The 19,274-nt window shown below is 43.6% G+C and overlaps 1 protein-coding gene across 1 annotated transcript in view; it reads left to right on the forward strand.

The window, feature by feature from the left end:
* Positions 1-17,400, forward strand: part of nr1d2b (nuclear receptor subfamily 1, group D, member 2b) — a 352,544-nt gene extending 335,144 nt beyond the window's left edge. The window contains exons 2-9 of the mRNA XM_084032205.1: positions 10,398-10,422; positions 12,451-12,678; positions 13,135-13,223; positions 13,809-13,953; positions 14,290-14,990; positions 15,172-15,357; positions 15,451-15,661; positions 15,825-17,400. Of these exons, the coding sequence (XP_083888331.1) occupies positions 10,404-10,422; positions 12,451-12,678; positions 13,135-13,223; positions 13,809-13,953; positions 14,290-14,990; positions 15,172-15,357; positions 15,451-15,661; positions 15,825-16,021 (1,776 nt within the window). The 5' untranslated portion in view covers positions 10,398-10,403 and the 3' untranslated portion in view covers positions 16,022-17,400. The remainder of the gene's footprint in view (positions 1-10,397; positions 10,423-12,450; positions 12,679-13,134; positions 13,224-13,808; positions 13,954-14,289; positions 14,991-15,171; positions 15,358-15,450; positions 15,662-15,824) is intronic.
* The last annotated feature ends 1,874 nt before the right edge of the window (positions 17,401-19,274 follow it).

The raw sequence follows: 19,274 nt of genomic DNA on the forward strand, positions 1-19,274 counted from the left end.
GACTGTTGCTGTCAGCAGAGTTTGTTACCATGGTAACTGACTGAGATTTCCCTTATCTAACCCTGCTTTTGGAAACGTGACCTGTGTCTGATGTAAAATCTGTCCATAGGCAGTCTGAGACACTGGCCTACAGTCGGATTATGATAATCAAACTTACTTTAGTTTTGAACCAAGTGGTGAAGGCTGAATAGTTAAAGATGGACTCAGTGATGGGGGGGGGGGGGGGTAAACATGAATGTTTTCATGAGTTTGTTTGAGTGAATCTACCCATAATATACGCAATACACACGTACAAAACCGGTTGACTTTTTGCAAGACTCGATTTAGTTGACATACCTGTACTTGGTGATATTAATATTCACTATTGTCAATTTCATGATTCAGCTTGTGACTTATGTCTGACTGAATCTGTTACTTATGCAGCAACGGCACACTGGATGACCTTGAAGATCTGGTTTTTACCTCAAAGAATGTGGCAGTTTAAGGCGTAGCGCTGTAATTACCATATTTCTGTTCAGATTTTCATTATAGCTCTGCCCTGCTAAGCGAGTACAACCAGTTGATTGAGAGATCATGGCAAACTGCTCGGTGTGCTCAGTCGCAGGGCCTCAGGACTAAACCTCTATCTGACCATCGCAATTCCGTTGTTAAAAAAAGAATACAAAATAAAAGCACTTCATCATTGGAATTTGAATACTAGTGGTGAGTTCTGTCCTCCTAAGTGTGCTTTCAAAATGTGAAAAGTACATCAAACCAAAACGACCCTGGTTCCTTTGACAAGCCACACTTAAGACATCAGATACTCCACACATGAAAAGATCCCCCACTCATTTCTGGAGACATTTGACTCTAACCCATACTGGTTCAAACTAAATTCCTTGTGCACTGGTCGACTCCCCTCTGGGCTTAAGTAATTTCACTACAACCACTTAAAGAAACACAATCGGCAGCTTTTTGTTGTCTGACCTATAGACTTTTCAATGGAATTACATTGCTAGGCAACAGCTTGGTTCCATGTTTGCTTCATTTAACATCATTCACAAACACTGCACCAGGAAATAAACTGAGGCGCATTTGGAATGTGTACATTTACTGGAAATGGAAATGATTTATATCTAAACCTTCAGCTTTTAGTGTTAAACAGCACAGAGACTAAGCTGTTTCAGGAATAATGACATCATGAACTATCTATTTCAGACCTTTTATTCTGCATCAGAGCTTCTAGCAAAGGACCCTTGAAAAAAAGGTGGCTTCTGTCCTGTAGTACAAGTTGCCTGAGCAACCTTATGTTAAGTCACGTCTGAAGACACAGCTGTGGTAATATTTAGTATTATCAAGTGTTTGTAATAGGAGTCCTTTGTGTTTCCCATTTTTTGAACTGCTAGGAAACAACACACACACACAGATTTGGGTGGTATATGTGTGCCGGTGACCCTCCCTGTAAGCGAGAGGGTGTGAGTTCATGTCGGGGAAAGGTGAAGCCCTAGGGGTGTTGAGGTGTTGTGCTGTGAGGTATTTTAAGGTGTGTGTCACCAGGGCTGCCATCATCATACATACACTCAACAAAAATATAAACGCAACACTTTTGTTTTTGCTCCCATTTTTCATGAGATGGACTTAAAGATCTAAAATTCATTCCAGATACACAATATTACCATTTCTCTCAAACATTGTTCACAAATCTGTCTAAATGTGTGATAGTGAGCACTTCTGCTTTGCTGAGATAATCCATCCCACCTCACAGGTGTGCCACATCAAGATGCTGATCTGACATCATGATTAGTGCACAGGTGTACCTTATACTGCCCACAATAAAAGGCCACTCTGAAATGTGCAGTTTTGTCTCACAGCAAAATGCCACAGATGCCACAAGCATTGAGGGAGCGTGCAATTGGCATGCTGACAGCAGGAATGTCAACCAGATCTGTTGCTCGTGCATTGAATGTTAATTTCTCCACCATAAGCCGTCTCCAAAGGCGTTTCAGAGAATATGGCAGTACATCCAACCGGCCTCACAACCGCAGACCACGTGTAACCACACCAGCCCAGGACCTCCACATCCAGCAGGTTCACCTCCAAGATCGTCTGAGACCAGCCACTCAGACAGCTGCTGAAACAATTGGTTTGCATAACCAAACAATTTCTGCACAAACTGTCAGAAACCGTCTCAGGGAAGCTCAACTGCATGCTCGTCGTCCTCATCGGGGTCTTGACCTGACTCCAGCTCGTCGCCGTAACAGACTTGAGTGGGCAAATGCTCACATTCGATGGCGTCTGGCACGTTGGAGAGGTGTTCTCTTCACGGATGAATCTCGGTTTACATTGTTCAGGGCAGATGGCAGACAGCGTGTGTGGCGTCGTGTGGGTGAGCGCTTTGCTGATGTCAATGTTGTGGATCGAGTGGCCCATGGTGGTGGTGGGGTTATGGTATGGGCAGGCATCTGTTATGGACGAAGAACACAGGTGCATTTTATTGATGGCATTTTGAATGCACAGAGATACCGTGATGAGATCCTGAGGCCCATTGTTGTGCCATACATCCATGAACATCACCTCATGTTTCAGCAAGATAATGCACGGCCCCATGTTGCAAGGATCTGTACACAATTCTTGGAAGCTGAAAATGTCCCAGTTCTTGCATGGCCAGCATACTCACCGGACATGTCACCCATTGAGCATGTTTGGGATGTGCTTGACCGGCGTATACGACAGCGTGTACCAGTTCCCACTAATATCCAGCAACTTCGCACAGCCATTGAAGAGGAGTGGACCAACATTCCACAGGCCACAATTGACAATCTGATAAACTCTATGCGAAGAAGATGTGTTGCACTGCATGAGGCAAATGGTGGTCACACCAGATACTGACTGGTTCCCAGTTCCCAGTCCCCAGACCCCCAATAAAGCAAAAAAATGCAAATTTCAGGGTGGCCTTTTATTGTGGACAGTCTAAGGCACACCTGTGCACTAATCATGATGTCAGATCAGCATCTTGATGTGGCACACCTGTGAGGTGGGATGGATTATCTCAGCAAAGCAGAAGTGCTCACTATCACACATTTAGGCTGATTTGTGAACAATGTTTGAGAGAAATGGTAATATTGTGTATCTGGAATGAATTTTAGATCTTTAAGTCCATCTCATGAAAAATGGGAGCAAAAACAAAAGTGTTGCGTTTATATTTTTGTTGAGTGTATAAGGTCGGTAGTTTTCTGTATTGTTCTTACCGTCGACAAATCCCATGATAATTTCTGACCCCCCTACGTTACACGTGAGGCTCAAATCAGATGCTTGTTTGAGAACCTAAACGGTATCTTCAGTGTAAAAACAAAAATGTCATATAGTATCAGGAAAAAAAAACCTTTCCCATAAGCATTTTCTGTTGGGTTTATATCCAGAGAAACATAATTATAATAGAAATGAGCAAACATCTATAGACATCAGCTTGTTATAAAAAAAATGTATTGCAAAAATATTCACAGCCTAAGTACTACACAATGGATAAGACCTGTGTTATCAGGAAGCCCTCCATTAGAAAGACTAACTTGTATATTAAAGACTAAAAAGAATGGAGGCCCTTCATTAATTATGTCAAGGATTTCGATTTAACAGATGATCATGGGAGTGACTCATTTATGTGGACAATGATGTTTCAGAGCTAGTGGAATTATTATTTTTAAATCTTCCCAACATAATTATATTTGACATGTATTGCAATTAACCTTTTGAGTGCTATCAAAATGAGGCTGAGTACTTAAACAGACCGGGATGTATTATGTCGTTTATCCAGGACAATCCGTCGACCTGTATATATGTTGTAAGTGATATGAATGCTGACGTGGCTGATACCAACTCGTTATTCGGTAATCACCTACTGCAATTCTGCTCTGATAGTGGACTGATATTGTCTAGTAGGTCCTCATGCCAGAGAATAGCTTCACTTATATAAGCGAAGCCTGGCACTCCACCTCCTGGCTAGACCACTGTTTATGCACAGTTGACGCACATGATTCTATTGATTCTATAAAGATTAACTATGATATGGCCACTTCTGACCACATACCTCTCTCTATAATGTTGAATCCAGGCAATCTACCATTGTTAATGTCTGATGATGACAGCATTAGGACAGGGAAGATAGCCTAAGCTATCAAAGGATGATCTTGACAAATATGTCTATCGTTCTGATGTCTTGCTGAGTAATATTTGTTTGCCAAAAGAAGCTATTTTGTGTCGGGATTTGAATTGCAAGAATATGCAACATTGTAAAGCATTGTGTTCATTGTATGTTTGCACTGTGGAATCTCTCACTATCTCTAGCAAGACTCTTTATAAACAGAGGTAAAAAAATGAGTAATGTGAAGCCAGGATGGAATGACTATGTAGAAGAACTCCATGCAGAGGCCAGAAATGCCTTTAAATTATGGGCTGAGGCAGGCAAAAGCAGGCATGGCCCACTATTTGAACATAAGAAACATACTAATGCTCAGTTTAAATATGCTCTACGGTATATAAAGAGAAATGAGAACACCTTGAGATCTGATTCACTGGCCAGGAAGTTGCAAAACAACCATCTAAATGATTTTTGGAAAGAAATCAGAGGAATTACTAACAGTAAGACACCCTTACCCTGTAATATAGATGGTGTGAGTGGCTCTGATGAGATCTCCCTGCTATGGCGGAAGAAATATCAGGAGCTGCTTAACTGCGTTAAAAGTAACCGTCTTGATGTTGGCACCATAGTGTATGATGATGAGGGGGTGATAATTACTCCCTCAGCTTAACAGCTCTGAAAATTACAGACCAATTGCATTAGCCAGCATACTGTCTAAAAGTATTGGAGATAATTTTGATGTCTAGATTGGAGAGGTACATTCTCACTGCTGACAACCAATTTGGGTTTAAACATAAGCATTGCACTGATATGTGTATTTTTGCTCTAATGGAGATATTGGATAATTACAATAGAAAAAATACAACAATGTTCCTGTGTTTTATAGATGCCTCTAAGGCATTCGATCGTGTGAACCATGAAAAAATGCTCAAGAAATTGTGTGAAAGAGGGGTACCTAGTTATCTTGTTAGAATATTGGCATTCTGGTAAAGTGGGGAAAGTCTACATCTGCCCCATTCCATGTGAACAATGTTGTTCGCCAAGGCGGGATTTTGTCACCTTTATTGTTTCATATTTATATGGAGGATCTCTCCAAGAGTCTCAATGCATGTCGTACTGGCTGTATGGTCGGTGATCGTCTAATCAATCATCTAATATACACAGATAATTTGGTCATCTTCAGCCCGTGCACTGCTGGGCTACAACAGCTGCTAAGCCTCTGCACCATATGGGATGGAGTATGATATTACATATAATGCTAAGAAGAGCAATATTTGGATTGTGCGCAGTAGAGATGATCACCAGTCGAGGTTTCCAGCTTATTATTTATCTGGCTCTGCCCTCATGGAATGCAATGAAGTTAAATACCTTGGACACGTTATCTCAAATGATCTTTCTGATGATAAAGACATGTATAGACAGTGTCGTAAATTGTACGCACAAGCGAACATGCTGTGCCGCAAATTCAGTATGTGCTCTGTTCCTGTTAGAGTTGCTCTATTCAAGACATTCTGTACCCCCCTCTATACTGCACACCTCTGGTCCAGTTATAGAGTAAGTAGCCTGAGACGACTCACTGTGGCCTATAATGATAGTATGATGCTGCTGCTAAGAGCACCTAGATGCTCTAGTGCTAGTCAAATGTTTGTTAATGTTGGTGTTCCCACCTGCCCTGCTGTTCTGCGTAATTTAATGTACAAAATGAAACACATCAAAACCCTATCCCGCACCTGCTTCTTCCATCTCAGAAATATTGCTAAACTCAGAACCATGGTATCCCACTCAGAACTCGAACTGGCCGTCCACGCTTTCATCTCATCCAGACTCGATTACTGTAACTCACTGTTTACCTGCCTCAATAAATCATCTCTGGACCGTCTACAACTAATACAAAACGCTGCCGCTAGGCTGCTAACTTGCTCACAGAAGTCCTGTCATATCACTCCTATCCTCCGCGTCCTACATTGGCTCCCCATAGCTTTCAGACTCCAATTTAAAATACTGGTAACCACCTTCAATGCCCTGCATGGGTCTGCCCCGGCCTACATCTCCGACCTCCTCCAGCCCTACTCCACTAGCCGGTCCCTAAGGTCCTCCGACCAGGGGCTCCTCGCTCTTCCCCGAACCAACCTCAAAACTAAAGGGGACGAGCCTTTCGTTCGGTGGCCCCCAGACTCTGGAACGCCCTTCCCGCAGACTTGAGAGCCTCTGCGTCGTTTGAAGCATTCAGGGTGCAGTTAAAAACCTACCTGTTTCGACAGGCCTTTGAACTGCATGGCAGTTAATTACTGTCGTTGTTTTATTCTTGGCTGCTCTTCATCTTTGTATACACTGTTGTCTTATCATGTTTTGTGAAGCACTTTGTGACTCTGTGCTGTGAAAAGTGCTATATAAATAAAGAATTATTATTATTATTATTATATGCAGAATTGATGCTTCTGAAAATGACATAATATCCGTTATTGTCAACCCAGGTTGAAGTTCTGTAAAGTATTCCTTGAGAATGTGGCGGCACTGGCGCTTATGTCTATATTAGGTTTGTCTCGTCTGTTTGTCTTTTGTTTTGTTTTTATCTTGTTGTATGTGTTGTTTGTATTATGAACCTCCCAGTGGGTGAGTCTGAAATAAAGCTTCAATCAATCAATCAATCAATATACTTAATTTCATACTTTTGTAATAAGTTACAGATTAGTTACCCTGTTAAAAATGTGGCGACTCCTTGTTGCAAAAAAAGTCTGATTGCATGGAAGTCTATGGGAAGATGACCCTACTTCTCACTTAATTTATCCATCCATCCATTTTCTACCGCTTATCCTGTATTCAGGGTCACGGGGGGGCTGGAGCCAATCCCAGCTGTCATTGGGTGAAGGCAGGGTACACCCTGGACAGGACGCCAGTCTATCACAGGGCCAACATGTAGAGACAAACAACCATTCACGCTCACATTCACACCTACGGGCAATTTAGAGTCATCAATGAACCTATCCCCATCCTGCATGTCTTTGGACTGTGGGAGGAAGACGGAGAACCCGGAGAGAACCCACGCTTACACGGGGAGAACATGCAAACTCAACACAGAAGGAGCCCGGGCCGACCCGGGAATCGAACCCGGGACCCTCTTGCTGTGAGGCGAGAGTGCTACCCACTACACCACCGTGCAGCCCACTTGATTTATCATCTCAGTAAATATTGTAAAGATGAGTTTATGCTCATAATCAAGTTTCAAGTCTTTTTTTAATTCTGTATGATGATCATTTAGTAAATGCTGGTCCCTTTTATAGTCAAATAGACCATAAAGCAGGGTATGATTTAGGGCGGGGCTACCTTGTGACTGACAGTTCGCTACCACACTGTTGCGACCTTGCTACTAATGCAGTTAGCTACTAAGATGACTTAAACGGTAAAGTTGACCTTGAATTATGACGCTCACTTTTCTTAACAGCTTCACACCAGAATCCAGATGGATCCAGATCCAGTAAGGTTGCTGCTCCGCTCTGCTGCTTGAGTTCATCCGTTCCGCCTGTCGCTCCTCTGCTGTCCAAATATGGTCAGATGCTTTATTTTTCATGTTAATTTAAGCCACATTATTTCCACACTCGCAACACAATGATGGACCACTTTCATTCTTTTAAAGGCCCACTTGCGTCAGGACACGAGGTAAGAATACCCAGGTATAACACATACTCGTATGATTTATTAATATTTCCATCGTAACCTGAAGCTCTAGAAAGTCTTGCTAACTGCTTTGCTTTTATCAATATTTGATTGTGCATGTATTCTAGCAGGTTCTAATCTTATGAATATAGAGCAACCAGTGGCTTACCAGAGTGCTGCTATCCAAACCAACTAGTTGGCCTCTGCATACATTTAAAACCACACATTTAACCGGTGAACTCCTGTTCTTCCAGTCGGTCCTGTATTAGTGACATGACAATATTAGCCTTAGTGTTAACTGCTTGTCTAGCACAATCTTTTATTTTGTAAAGCTTAAAGTCAAACAAACAAGAGAAACCTCATTTTTAGACCAACAAACCTTCGCCGTATGCAATGAATAGTACACTCAGGTGGACGTGAGGGCCCTGATACACAGAGGAAAATCCAAAGAACTGGCACAGATGTGTTGCTTCACCTCTTTTACCAAAAGATTGAGCAGGAAATCTGCTGGGACAAAATAATAAGATGGTGACTGTTTTAAAATTAAAATACAATTTTGTGAGTGCTGTTACTATTTGTAGCCAGTGTCCCCACATGGATCATTAAAGTGTGAGTGCGTCTTACTTGTCATGTTAACCGCTTCATAATTCATTTACTGGGTCACAGTGACAGATATTCCAGCCAGGAGCTAAAACAGGGTATCTGACCTGCCGAGTGGAAGGGTCGACTGAGAACATGGACGGGAGGACCAGGAACAACTGTTGTGTCTCGCGTTACTCCCTCTCTCTATTGTGCCTCCTTACATTAGTCTGCGGGGCAGCACTAACCCCTGACCTTCTGTCAACAAACAAAGAAGGGAGAACGGGACAGTACGGCGTGGAATTGCGTACTCCTAAAGGTTCCATTGTAGTAACTGAGGAAACCTAAGCTGGGATTGAGATCCGGCCTGCTATTTGGAGACGGGAAAGAGGGAAGCTTCTCTGTGTCATGTTAACCCAGTCAGGGTCTGGGGGAGGGGGGCTTATAGAGCCTCAGAACTGGACCCACTTCCCAGGTGTGCTTTGTAACGCTATCTCACATGTTACAATTAATGCTCAGGCAGCGAATGTAAAAAGCTCTAATTAGGAAGTTAAAGGAAACAATAGCACAATATTTTATATTATAAATGAATGGATCTTCATGTGTTTAACATTAAAGATTTTGCTGCTCAATAGCTAGAAGTATTTTAGCGTGTTTTTTCCAGGCCGACCTTCTGCTCTCATCAGCCTCGTTTGCAGCAGCACAGCTGCTTTTAGTGAAAACGCTGGGATGAACCGCACCACACGGACACCGAGACCAGCTAGTAGATAGTAGCTGGATAGTTTGTTTCTCAGGAGTAGGCGGAGACCAAAATTGAGCTAAAAGAGCTTGTCCTTTGCAAGGACCACACCCGTCAACGAACCCGACCTCGTTGACGATCTAAACTACAGATAAGCGTCGTGACTGCATCTAGCAAGGCTGCGCTGCTCTTGTGTGAAATCTGTCCACAGACAGACATAAAAACCTTGCAAGGTAATCAAAACCGCCTCTACCCCTGCTACTGTATCTACAGAGGTTCCTCCTCTGAGCCGGCGATGAAGGTAGTCTCAGAGGCGTAAACAGAGGAGAATCAAGGTGGGACGACCTCAGTGTGAATGGGGAGAGCCTGGAAGCCAGTACACACTAAAGTTCGGTGTAAACGGTGAGATTGCGGCATATTGAGGGGCCTTCTTTCCATGATTATAACAGGATCTCAGTGTAAAAACTATTAACCCACACAAGGGGGAAAAGTAAGTGTTACTGTCACAGCTGGAAATAAAAATGATAATAATAATACGAAATTCAATCATTACCCATACAATGAGAGAAAACTGTCACTTGTATTCCCTGTCAAGTATTTTTAGCCAACCTTTGACCTCCTTTAATAAAAAAAAAAATAGAAGAACAAATGTGGATGCATACAAACTGTCTAAAATTGGACCGCACCTTTTCTTTTTAACACAGGATGTAACGTTACTTGGCAACCGTCTTTGTTCACTTCTGACTGGTGAAAGTATGTCAGTAGGTTACATTGACACCAGTGTGGGGCTGCGTGGAGGGAGGAGCCGACGGAGCGAGTCACGTGGTTGCACACTCGACTCGAAACAGTCACTGCAACAAAAAAAGAAAGAAGCGAACCAGCCCTCCACACCGCCGAGTTGCAGCTCTTATCGCAGCTTTCCTCCCGTGCTGTCTTTTAACGGGATTTAACTCTCGATATAGCCGAGTTTCACTGAAAACAGACGGAGTTGCGTTTTTTCCCCCATCTTTTTTTCCTTTGCTAGAATAAAGCGAGTACCGACTGTCGACGGCGACAAACTGCCTCTTTTTTGGCGTCGTTGGGCGAAAAAAACTGTCTCTGAAAACCTCGGTTTCATTTTTTGGTGCAACTATATCGTCACTACGTCGCTCTCTTTTTTAACGAGTTTAGGCGTCGTTAATCTAAATGTTGTAGCTTAACAGCCTCGACCGGGATCAATCAGCGACTTTACAGTTGCTGAACACAAACAGAAAAACGGCTTCGGCACTGAGGTAGCACAGGAGGAGGATCGCCCCCAAAAAACTGAAAGAAGAGGACATGGAGTCGACCAAAGCTGGTGAGTGTGCTTTAAACCCGTTTTATGGGATGGTTGCTGCAGCTTGTTGCAGTCGGGGCTTTTATTGTGGCCACTGTATTCAGCGAAATATATATTTATATTTAAGTGTCGCATCGTGAACATTCCCGACGAAGCCCCTCTTTAAAACGTCTAATGTTGTGTTTTAGTATTAAGTGGGTTAACGGCGCCAGTGGGCTGTTGTTACTCCTCGAGCCCCCTTGATGACTTCAGCAGCACTGCACCAGTCGTCCCCTCTCACATGGACCCATCAATCTAGCCATGTGCGCCTGTGTTTACGCTCCGCGTGCGTCGCCGCTCATTGGCCGAGCGGCGCCGTGACGTACAGGTTGCATAATTTGTCCCGTCGATGGCGTGGGGTCTCGACGCGGATACACGTGAGGCGTCTCCCGGCAGTTCGCGGTGACCCAGTTTTCTCGCGGAAAAATGTGCTCGCGCCACGTGGGGGCGTGTTTGAAGAGACCTCGATGGATATGGTGCATTCATGGCCCATGGGATATGCCATGTTCTTTGAAAAACACGACATCCGACGCTCACGTTGCGTTTGAAAAACTAAAATGAATATTCTTTTTCAGTACAGGCCGCTTACAAAATCAATCACAACTGACGCCTCCAATGTACGAGACTTACGTATTTCCTATTGACTTGTAAGTGTTGAAAGATTTTCCTTTGGACCAGAATGCAACTTTTCAATTATTTCTTTCTGGCTTCAGTTTTCCAGTTTTGTCCAATTTGGATAGAATAAATTAAACCACTACAGAAAGTTTTGACGACTTAATCCTAAATACAAAATCTCACAATGTCACTTCTTTTTCGCACCATTATTTAATTATGTATTTAGGATTAATAACTGTCAACCTTGTTGTTATTAATATTCCCTTTTAAAATGTGATTGATGGTATTTTGGCAAAGGTTTAATTCGTTTTGGAAGTTATGGTTTCCGGTTCGTCTGTCTGAACACAGGAATGTTTTTTCGCATGCTCCATATTATTAATCATACAATTATTGTATGTAGGTATTTTAAAATGCATCCGTCTCTTTTTCAGTGGAAATGATATGTGGCACAGTCAAACACACATCCCAGTCAACTTGTATGCCAATATTGTGTTTGTTTATAGTCGAGATTTTCAAATATGATTTGGCCCTAGATTGCTTGTCACGGTGCCGGAGATGTGACTCGCTGCAGGGACGGGCCAGACTACCTATCACACACCCTTGTGAGGTTGACATTATGTAATGGCTGTTACCTAATCACTGAGAATGGCAGGGGAAGAAATCAGGACAGCCTATGTTGAGGAGGAGGGGGGGGAGTCTCTGGGACAGCAGCAGCCGGTCTGCTCTGCTCCTACTGGCTGAGGAAGCTGTCGTCGTATGATGATCGGCCCTCGTAATGTTAAGCTCCTTGGTTCCACGGCAACACCACCAGGAGCTGCTGATAGTCACAGCCACTGTACGCCTCATTTGAGGGGAGGGACACCACAGGGAGTTGGCAGCGATAAGAGCAATGATAGCAACTATGACAGCACAACGAAAAAAAGGCTCCACCTACAGAAACTAGAATGCCATCAACAGTAAATCAATGGATTAAGATGTCACGTTTCATAGATAGGGATTATAGATTCATACACCATAGCACCAACACATTGAAACATTTGATTTAGTTGCATTACAATAGGAGAAGATAAGGAAGGTGGAATACTACAACAAGCCTGGTGTCATTTTATATTCTTCTTATCAACAGCTTTCATGAAAAAAAATAAACCCAACAATGTGCTTATCTGTCTGAAGGCTTTCTGCCTTCCTGTGGCAGCCCCAAGCCTCAAACAGGAAGAAATAGAGCATTTGTTGGGGGATGGATTAATACAGATTTGTTCCTGCATTCAGTATTCGGGTCGCAGAACTGTGTTTGTGTGATGGAGACAAAGTGAAATACTGTGTGTAGTTCATGGTAGTTCAAATCTGCTGCAGTTCCCTGTCATCATGGCCCATTTTCTCTTTGTTCCCCACCAGGAGGCGTAATAGCCTACATCAGCTCGTCCAGCTCGGGCTCCAGCCCCGAGTCGTGCCACAGCGACTCCTCCAACGGCAGCTACCAGTCGTCCTCCCCGCCCCGAGGCTCCTCGCCCCGCCGCCGCCGCCAGCTGAGTCAGCAGGCTGACCCGACAACCAGCGGCCAAAAACTTCCAGGGACTCAGAAAAGCGGACGCTCCTCCTCCACTGCCAAATGTGGCATCACAAGTAAGATGGTCACTCCATCATGTGTCATGATTTTCTTTTTTAATTTTGGTTGGCTGTAATTTAAAAATATTAGTTAAAGGCAGAGTAGGTCATTTGGAAAAAAACAGAGATTTTGACTTTGAATGCATCGCCTGAAAAAGTCCCGCCCCCTTCATTCAGACCTCTCTTCAAAGCCGCTCCCCCAGAATGAGTGCCAATCAGGAAGTAAGCATTGACAGACAGGCAGGAGCTCCAATTATTTTCTCCAGCCTGATTTTTTTTGATTGGACGGGGTTTTTACAGTCCTGCCATAGATGACATCTTTAAAAATGTTTAAAGTCGGAGCGTTTAATTTATCGGTATATTACGAGGATTTCAAGGAAAATAACAGAACGTTTTTCTGAATAGAATCACCTCACCTTTAAGGCGGAAAATCACTACTTTGTTTGTGAGAATATATGTTTCTGTACCAATCAGAAATCAACGGCCTGGTGCTGCTGTGTAAGGTGTGCGGCGACGTGGCCTCTGGTTTCCACTACGGCGTCCACGCCTGCGAGGGCTGCAAGGTGAGGGCAACGCCTTAAAAAACACCCTTCCCCCAATGCACCACACACACACACACACACACACACACACACACACACACACACACACACACACACACACACACACACACACACACACACACACACAATGCTAAATCAAAATAATTTTCAATGCGACACAGTGATGGATGTTGCATTGACTTTGGGCTGTAACTTAAGTGGGTCACTGCAGGCGTCGCCATCTGCACAGCGACAACCAGAAACTAGTTCACTTTCCCCGTATTTATATCAGCTGCTGCCCCTCATACTTCATGTTGCTGTGTGGCCTAGTTAACTGTGGGGAGCAGCGTAAAGTGAAACAGACCACAGTACACAGCAGTATGCCTTGGAGGGGGAACACACACACACACACACACACACACACGTTTACGCACTGATATGTTTGTTAATATTAGTGTTATAGGACATGAGCCATGCTAAAATTGAAAGGTAGTTCATTTAAATTCAAATAAATCCTATGTCGGTCTCATGTCCAGGCCCAGTTTTCTCTCCCCTCTCTCTGTGACTTGTCATCACAGTGTGCCGTTTGTCTTTGTGGACACACAGGGCTTCTTCAGGCGGAGCATCCAGCAGAACATCCAGTATAAGAAGTGCCTTAAGAACGAGAGCTGTCCCATCATGAGGATCAACCGGAACCGCTGCCAGCAGTGCCGCTTCAAGAAATGCCTGATGGTGGGGATGTCCAGAGACTGTGAGTATCTGTAGTAATTACTGTCAGGCGCGTTACAAGAGCAGGCTCACTCAGATTTCTCTCTTCGTTACGTGAATGAACAGACATGCTTTGTATTGTTGATCTTTTTCCTCCAAACTCCTCCAAACCAGTAAACGATTCCTGTTGCCTGTTTCACCATGTGCATAATGATGCTTGTAATGTTGTGTGTGGACCACTCGAAGCAAAGGGGTGGATGAATCAGCGAGTGGGATGGATAACATGACTCATTACTGTCTAACTGGTATAAACAGTTACTGTAGAACTGTGAAAAGTAAAGGTGAGTCCTTCTGACACGATTCTCTCCTCGTTGTCCAGCTGTGCGCTTTGGACGAATCCCCAAGCGTGAGAAGCAGCGCATGCTGCTGGAGATGCAGAGTGCCATGAACAACATGATGAACAACAGTCAGCTGCAAAGTCAGCTGCACAGCAGCCAGACGCTGCCCATTGGCAAGCCTCTGCCGGCCAGTGCCACCAAACCTACCTCAGAGGACTCCAGCCCTGTCCCCTCCAGCTCTTCATGCTCCAGCCAATCGGACTCCCGCTCTGACCCCGAACCCACCGTGGCCATGGACACCAGCCCCAGCTCAGCCTCGCTCAGCGCCTCAGACAGCGGGGAGGAGGAGGTGATTGGCTCGGTGACGAGGGCCCACCAGGAGACCTTCATGTACAACCAGGAGCAGAGCAGCCTGACAGCTGAGGCCCCGCCTCCTATGGGCCCCGTAAACACCGGCTCAGCCAAAGACATCGCTAATCACCAGACAGAGGAGCGGCAGGACACCTGGAACCACCGCAACAACCTGGTCACCATGGTAGCACAAGACCCCCCCTCCAGTCTGGGCCCTCAGGGTCAGGAGGGCAACGCCGCCAACCACTGCCCCTTCAGGCTGTCCAGGAGTGCTGCCCCCAGCCACTGTCCAGCCTACACTCATGGAGCTTTCGGCGCTCCGTCCTCAGAGGGCCCCGCGAATGCAACCCACACTGGGCCCCTGTGGAGAGGGAGCAACAGAATGCATCTGGTAAGACAGCAAGAGGCGAGAAAGGTGCAGGACTTGTTAAAAATAGTCCAGTGTTTTAATTTAAAGCGTAAGCACAGCCTTTGAAATGGTCAGGAATCAGCTGCTATCATTTTTAGAGAAAGCAGCAAGAACACCAGTTCAGTGGTGCAGACTCCTAAAGTAAACTTTAATCTGCCCTCAGGTTTGTCCGATGAACACCTCTCCTCATGTGGACCCTCAGAAGTCTGGCCATGAGGTGTGGGAAGAGTTTTCCCACAGCTTCACCCCCGCAGTTAGGGAGGTGGTGGAGTTCGCCAAGAAGATCCCCGGCTTCCGAGACCTGTCCCAGCACGACCAGGTCAGCCTGCTGAAGGCCGGCACTTTTGAGGTAAGACCGATTTTTCTGTTTTCATGGAAGGCAGACGTTACGGCCAGTAACTAGTCGTACCCAGACTGACCGGGCCATGTTCGTGTTCTGCAGGTGTTGGTGGTCCGCTTCGCTTCGCTCTTCAACATGAAGGACCGCACCGTCACCTTTCTGGGTGGGAGGAAATACAGCGTGGACAATCTGCGGGCCATGGGGGCCGGGGACCTCCTCAATTCCATGTTTGACTTCAGTGAGAAGCTCATCAACCTGGGCCTCAGTGAGGAAGAGATGAGCCTCTTCACTGCTGTGGTTCTGGTCTCTGCAGGTAATGTCAAATGTCAAACACAATTAAAAAATATCTGTTTATTCATACATGAATAATGATGACAAATCATGCGTCACAGTATCCCAAACCATGTTTTTCTTATTTTTTTATTCTCATCCTCCTAAATGTACGTCATCGCATTAACCCTCTCCATTCTTCTCAGATCGCTCCGGCATCGAGAATGTGAACTCGGTGGAGGCCCTGCAGGAGACGCTGATCCGTGCCCTGCGAAGCCTCACCACCAAGAACCACCCCAACGAGTCGGCCATCTTCACCAAGCTGCTGCTCAAACTGCCCGACCTGCGCTCGCTCAACAACATGCACTCTGAGGAGCTGCTGGCCTTCAAGGTCCATTCCTGAAGTTCTCCTCTTAGCACTTGACACCCTGACACAAACTGTAACGGCTTGTGACCGGACCTGGGGGGGACCGCACGGACCACTAGCTCTGCCTCACAACCACACCTGAACCTCCACACTTCTCCCGCGAGACTTTGTGTTCTGTTCCTTTCAGTCTACACGCAGAACGGAGGCTCAAAGCTGACGTTTAAAGGGGGAAGAAGACCATAAAATGTTATTGTACTGTACTGTAGGGCATGAATGCCTGTGTGATGGTGATGCATACATACAGACACACTGATTGATGTATATGTTTCCTGTGTTTGTGTGTAGCATACTGTACAAACATTAGAAGCACTTTTCTGTATAGCGTAGGCTGGTATTTTTGCATTCATAGTGCAATATGTGACTGCTTTTTGATTTTGTGCTGTATAGTGAGTCGAGAAATCTTGTGTATACTTTAAGTGGCAAATATTAATTTGAATAGGTGCTGTGCTCATGTGATGAGGGGGAAGCTATAAAGATTTAAACCCTCCCAAAAAAACAGGACACTGAAAGACTTGACGAGTTATAATTATCTTTAAAAAAACAAAACAAAGCAGACTACAATGAGAGGCGATGTGGATGTGAAGCTGCTTAAAGTCCCAGAGAAATCAGAGAATGTCGTTTTTAATCTGAATGAATTAGGGAGGCAAAAGAACATGTTGACTTGCATTTGTTGCTATGCTCTTTTTTTATCAGTTGCGGCCACATTTCAAAAATAATTTGGGCATTGTGACAAATCAAATGTATCTGTGTCACTCTGTCGCTTGCTGATTTCTACTCACACATCAGTAGAGATGCATTTTCCCTTCCCTTATAAATATATAGGAAAAAAGCATTTCTGACGTCTGCTATCCCATGTGTCCCAAGTCGCGTTTGACATTCCTGCCTGCCAAGCTGTCGGGGTCAGAGACGCGATGTTGCTGTCGGACGCTGGGCGCTAGAGAAAACGCCGCCAGCAGCTCCCACGTGCTTGAAAGAACGTTTCTATTTTACAAGACTGTACAGGCTTTAGCTGAGTGTAGTTGAACTCAATAGGTGGGACTATTCCACATAAAATATGATTGTATTGTCACTGATTGTAATTTAAAGAAGTACGCTGAGGTCGAGGTGACAGCTGAGTTGCTGATGTTTGGATATTTTGCGACGCCATCTTTTTGTTCCCCGTTGATGAATTCAGAATGTCTGGCCTTTAATATCCAGAGCTTCTGTCATTGTGTTGACATTGTTGACATGTTGTTCTTTTCTCCTCTGTGAAAGGATTGCAGTATGCATAGATTTCTATATAAATATATACATACTATCATACATATGTAACTGTATAGATGAATATATCTATATGAATAAATTTTATAAATGCAGTTCATGCGGTGGAGTTGTTATTGAGTCTGTATGGATTTTAGATATTAATGAAGCCTCAAATGTTTAACTTGAATTTAGCGTGTAATTAGTATGTAGCCTACTTATTTTCTTATCTGTGAGGTGTTGAAGAAAATTTTTACTGGACTCGATTCAAAACTTATTTATCAGTGTAAACATACCAATTTTCACTATGTGCTATTTTCTCACTGCACCAATTATTAGTATTGGAGCATTGGGGTGCTGTAAAATAAATAATACAATGCTAGTAATGTGCAGCCTTGGCTGAAGTATGAATCGGCTATGTTATGACATGCTCTGGAAATATGCTTTATTACAATCCTCATAATTGTAATAATGTGCTACATTGTGTTGATTGACAGTTTTGTCATTTTCAAGGAAGCTGTTTGCTAACACAATTTACAATGGTAAAACATTGAAAATTAAAAAAAGTTAAATTCAGAGCACTAGATGGAGGATGTGGTTAATGTAAACTTGTGTGGAGTCACCATGACAGTGTGACTGTGGTAGTGTCACGTCACATCAGCAGATGGCAAAAAGGGAGCTTCCTCTCTCTCCATCCACTCGCTGCCACTCCCTGCAGCCTGGGACACAAACACCATCTGCAGCCTGCTCGTGTTCGCTCTGCAAACCAAATCCGAGGGGATTTCAATTCTTAGTGAGCAAAACATACACAGGTGTCAAATTCAGATTTTCGTTTATAGTTATAGCCTTAAACTCAATATTAATCACCTCCATTCAACATTAAAAGAGGGTACTATTGCAAAGTGCATGTATTCTCATACGCTAAACAACACCAGGATATGGGAAGATATTATTACTTTGTTGGATACTTCACCGGTGGAAACATGCATCTGTATTGAAAGTGGGTCATACACTCACCTAAAGAATTATTAGGAACACCATAGTAATACCGTGTTTGACCCCCTTTTGCCTTCAGAACTGCCTTAATTCTTCGAGGCATTGATTCAACAAAGTGCTGGAAGCATTCTTGAGAAATGTTGGCCCATATTGATAGGATAGCATCTTGCCGTTGAATTTTATTGAGTGACTTTATGTGAATTTTCGACATGCAGGACTTTTTTTTTGACTATGGCTTTTATGACAGTCTTGGACTTACTTCACGCTCACTTTACTTGACGTATGACACGGTCATTTTTTTTATTACTTTTTTATCACTTTTTACCACATTTTATGAATTTTGTCGACTGACGTTCGTTGTGAATTTTCGACATACGTATGACTTTTTTTCCAAAGAAAATTGACTATGGCTATTTATGACTGTTTTGGACTCACTACACTCAGACTATGCTTGACATACGATACCAGGGATTTTTATGACGTTTTAACCACTTATTACATTATTTTATGAATTTTATTGGGTGACCTTCTTCGCGAATTTTCGACATACTATAGTATGACTTTTTTTTCCGAAAAAATTTGACTATGGCTTTTTATGACTGTTTTGGACTCACAACACTCAGACTATGCTTGACATACGATACCAGGGATTTTTATGACGTTTTAACCATTTGTTACATAATTTTATTAATTTTATCAGGTGACCTTCTTCGTGAATTTTCGACATACTATAGTATGATTTTTTTTAAAGAAAATTGACTATGGCTATTTATGACTGTTTTGGACTCACTACACTCAGACTATGCTTGACATACGATACCAGGGATTTTTATGACGTTTTAACAATTTTTTACATTATTTTATGAATTTTATCAGGTGACCTTCGTGAATTTTCGACATACTATAGTATGACTTTTTTTTTCGAAAAAAATTGACTATGGCTTTTTTATGACTGTTTTGGACTCACTACACTCAGACTATGCTTGACATACGA

Source organism: Eutrigla gurnardus (assembly GCF_963514095.1).
Source record: "Eutrigla gurnardus genome assembly, chromosome: 17".
In the NCBI taxonomy this organism is placed as follows: Eukaryota; Metazoa; Chordata; class Actinopteri; order Perciformes; family Triglidae; genus Eutrigla; species Eutrigla gurnardus.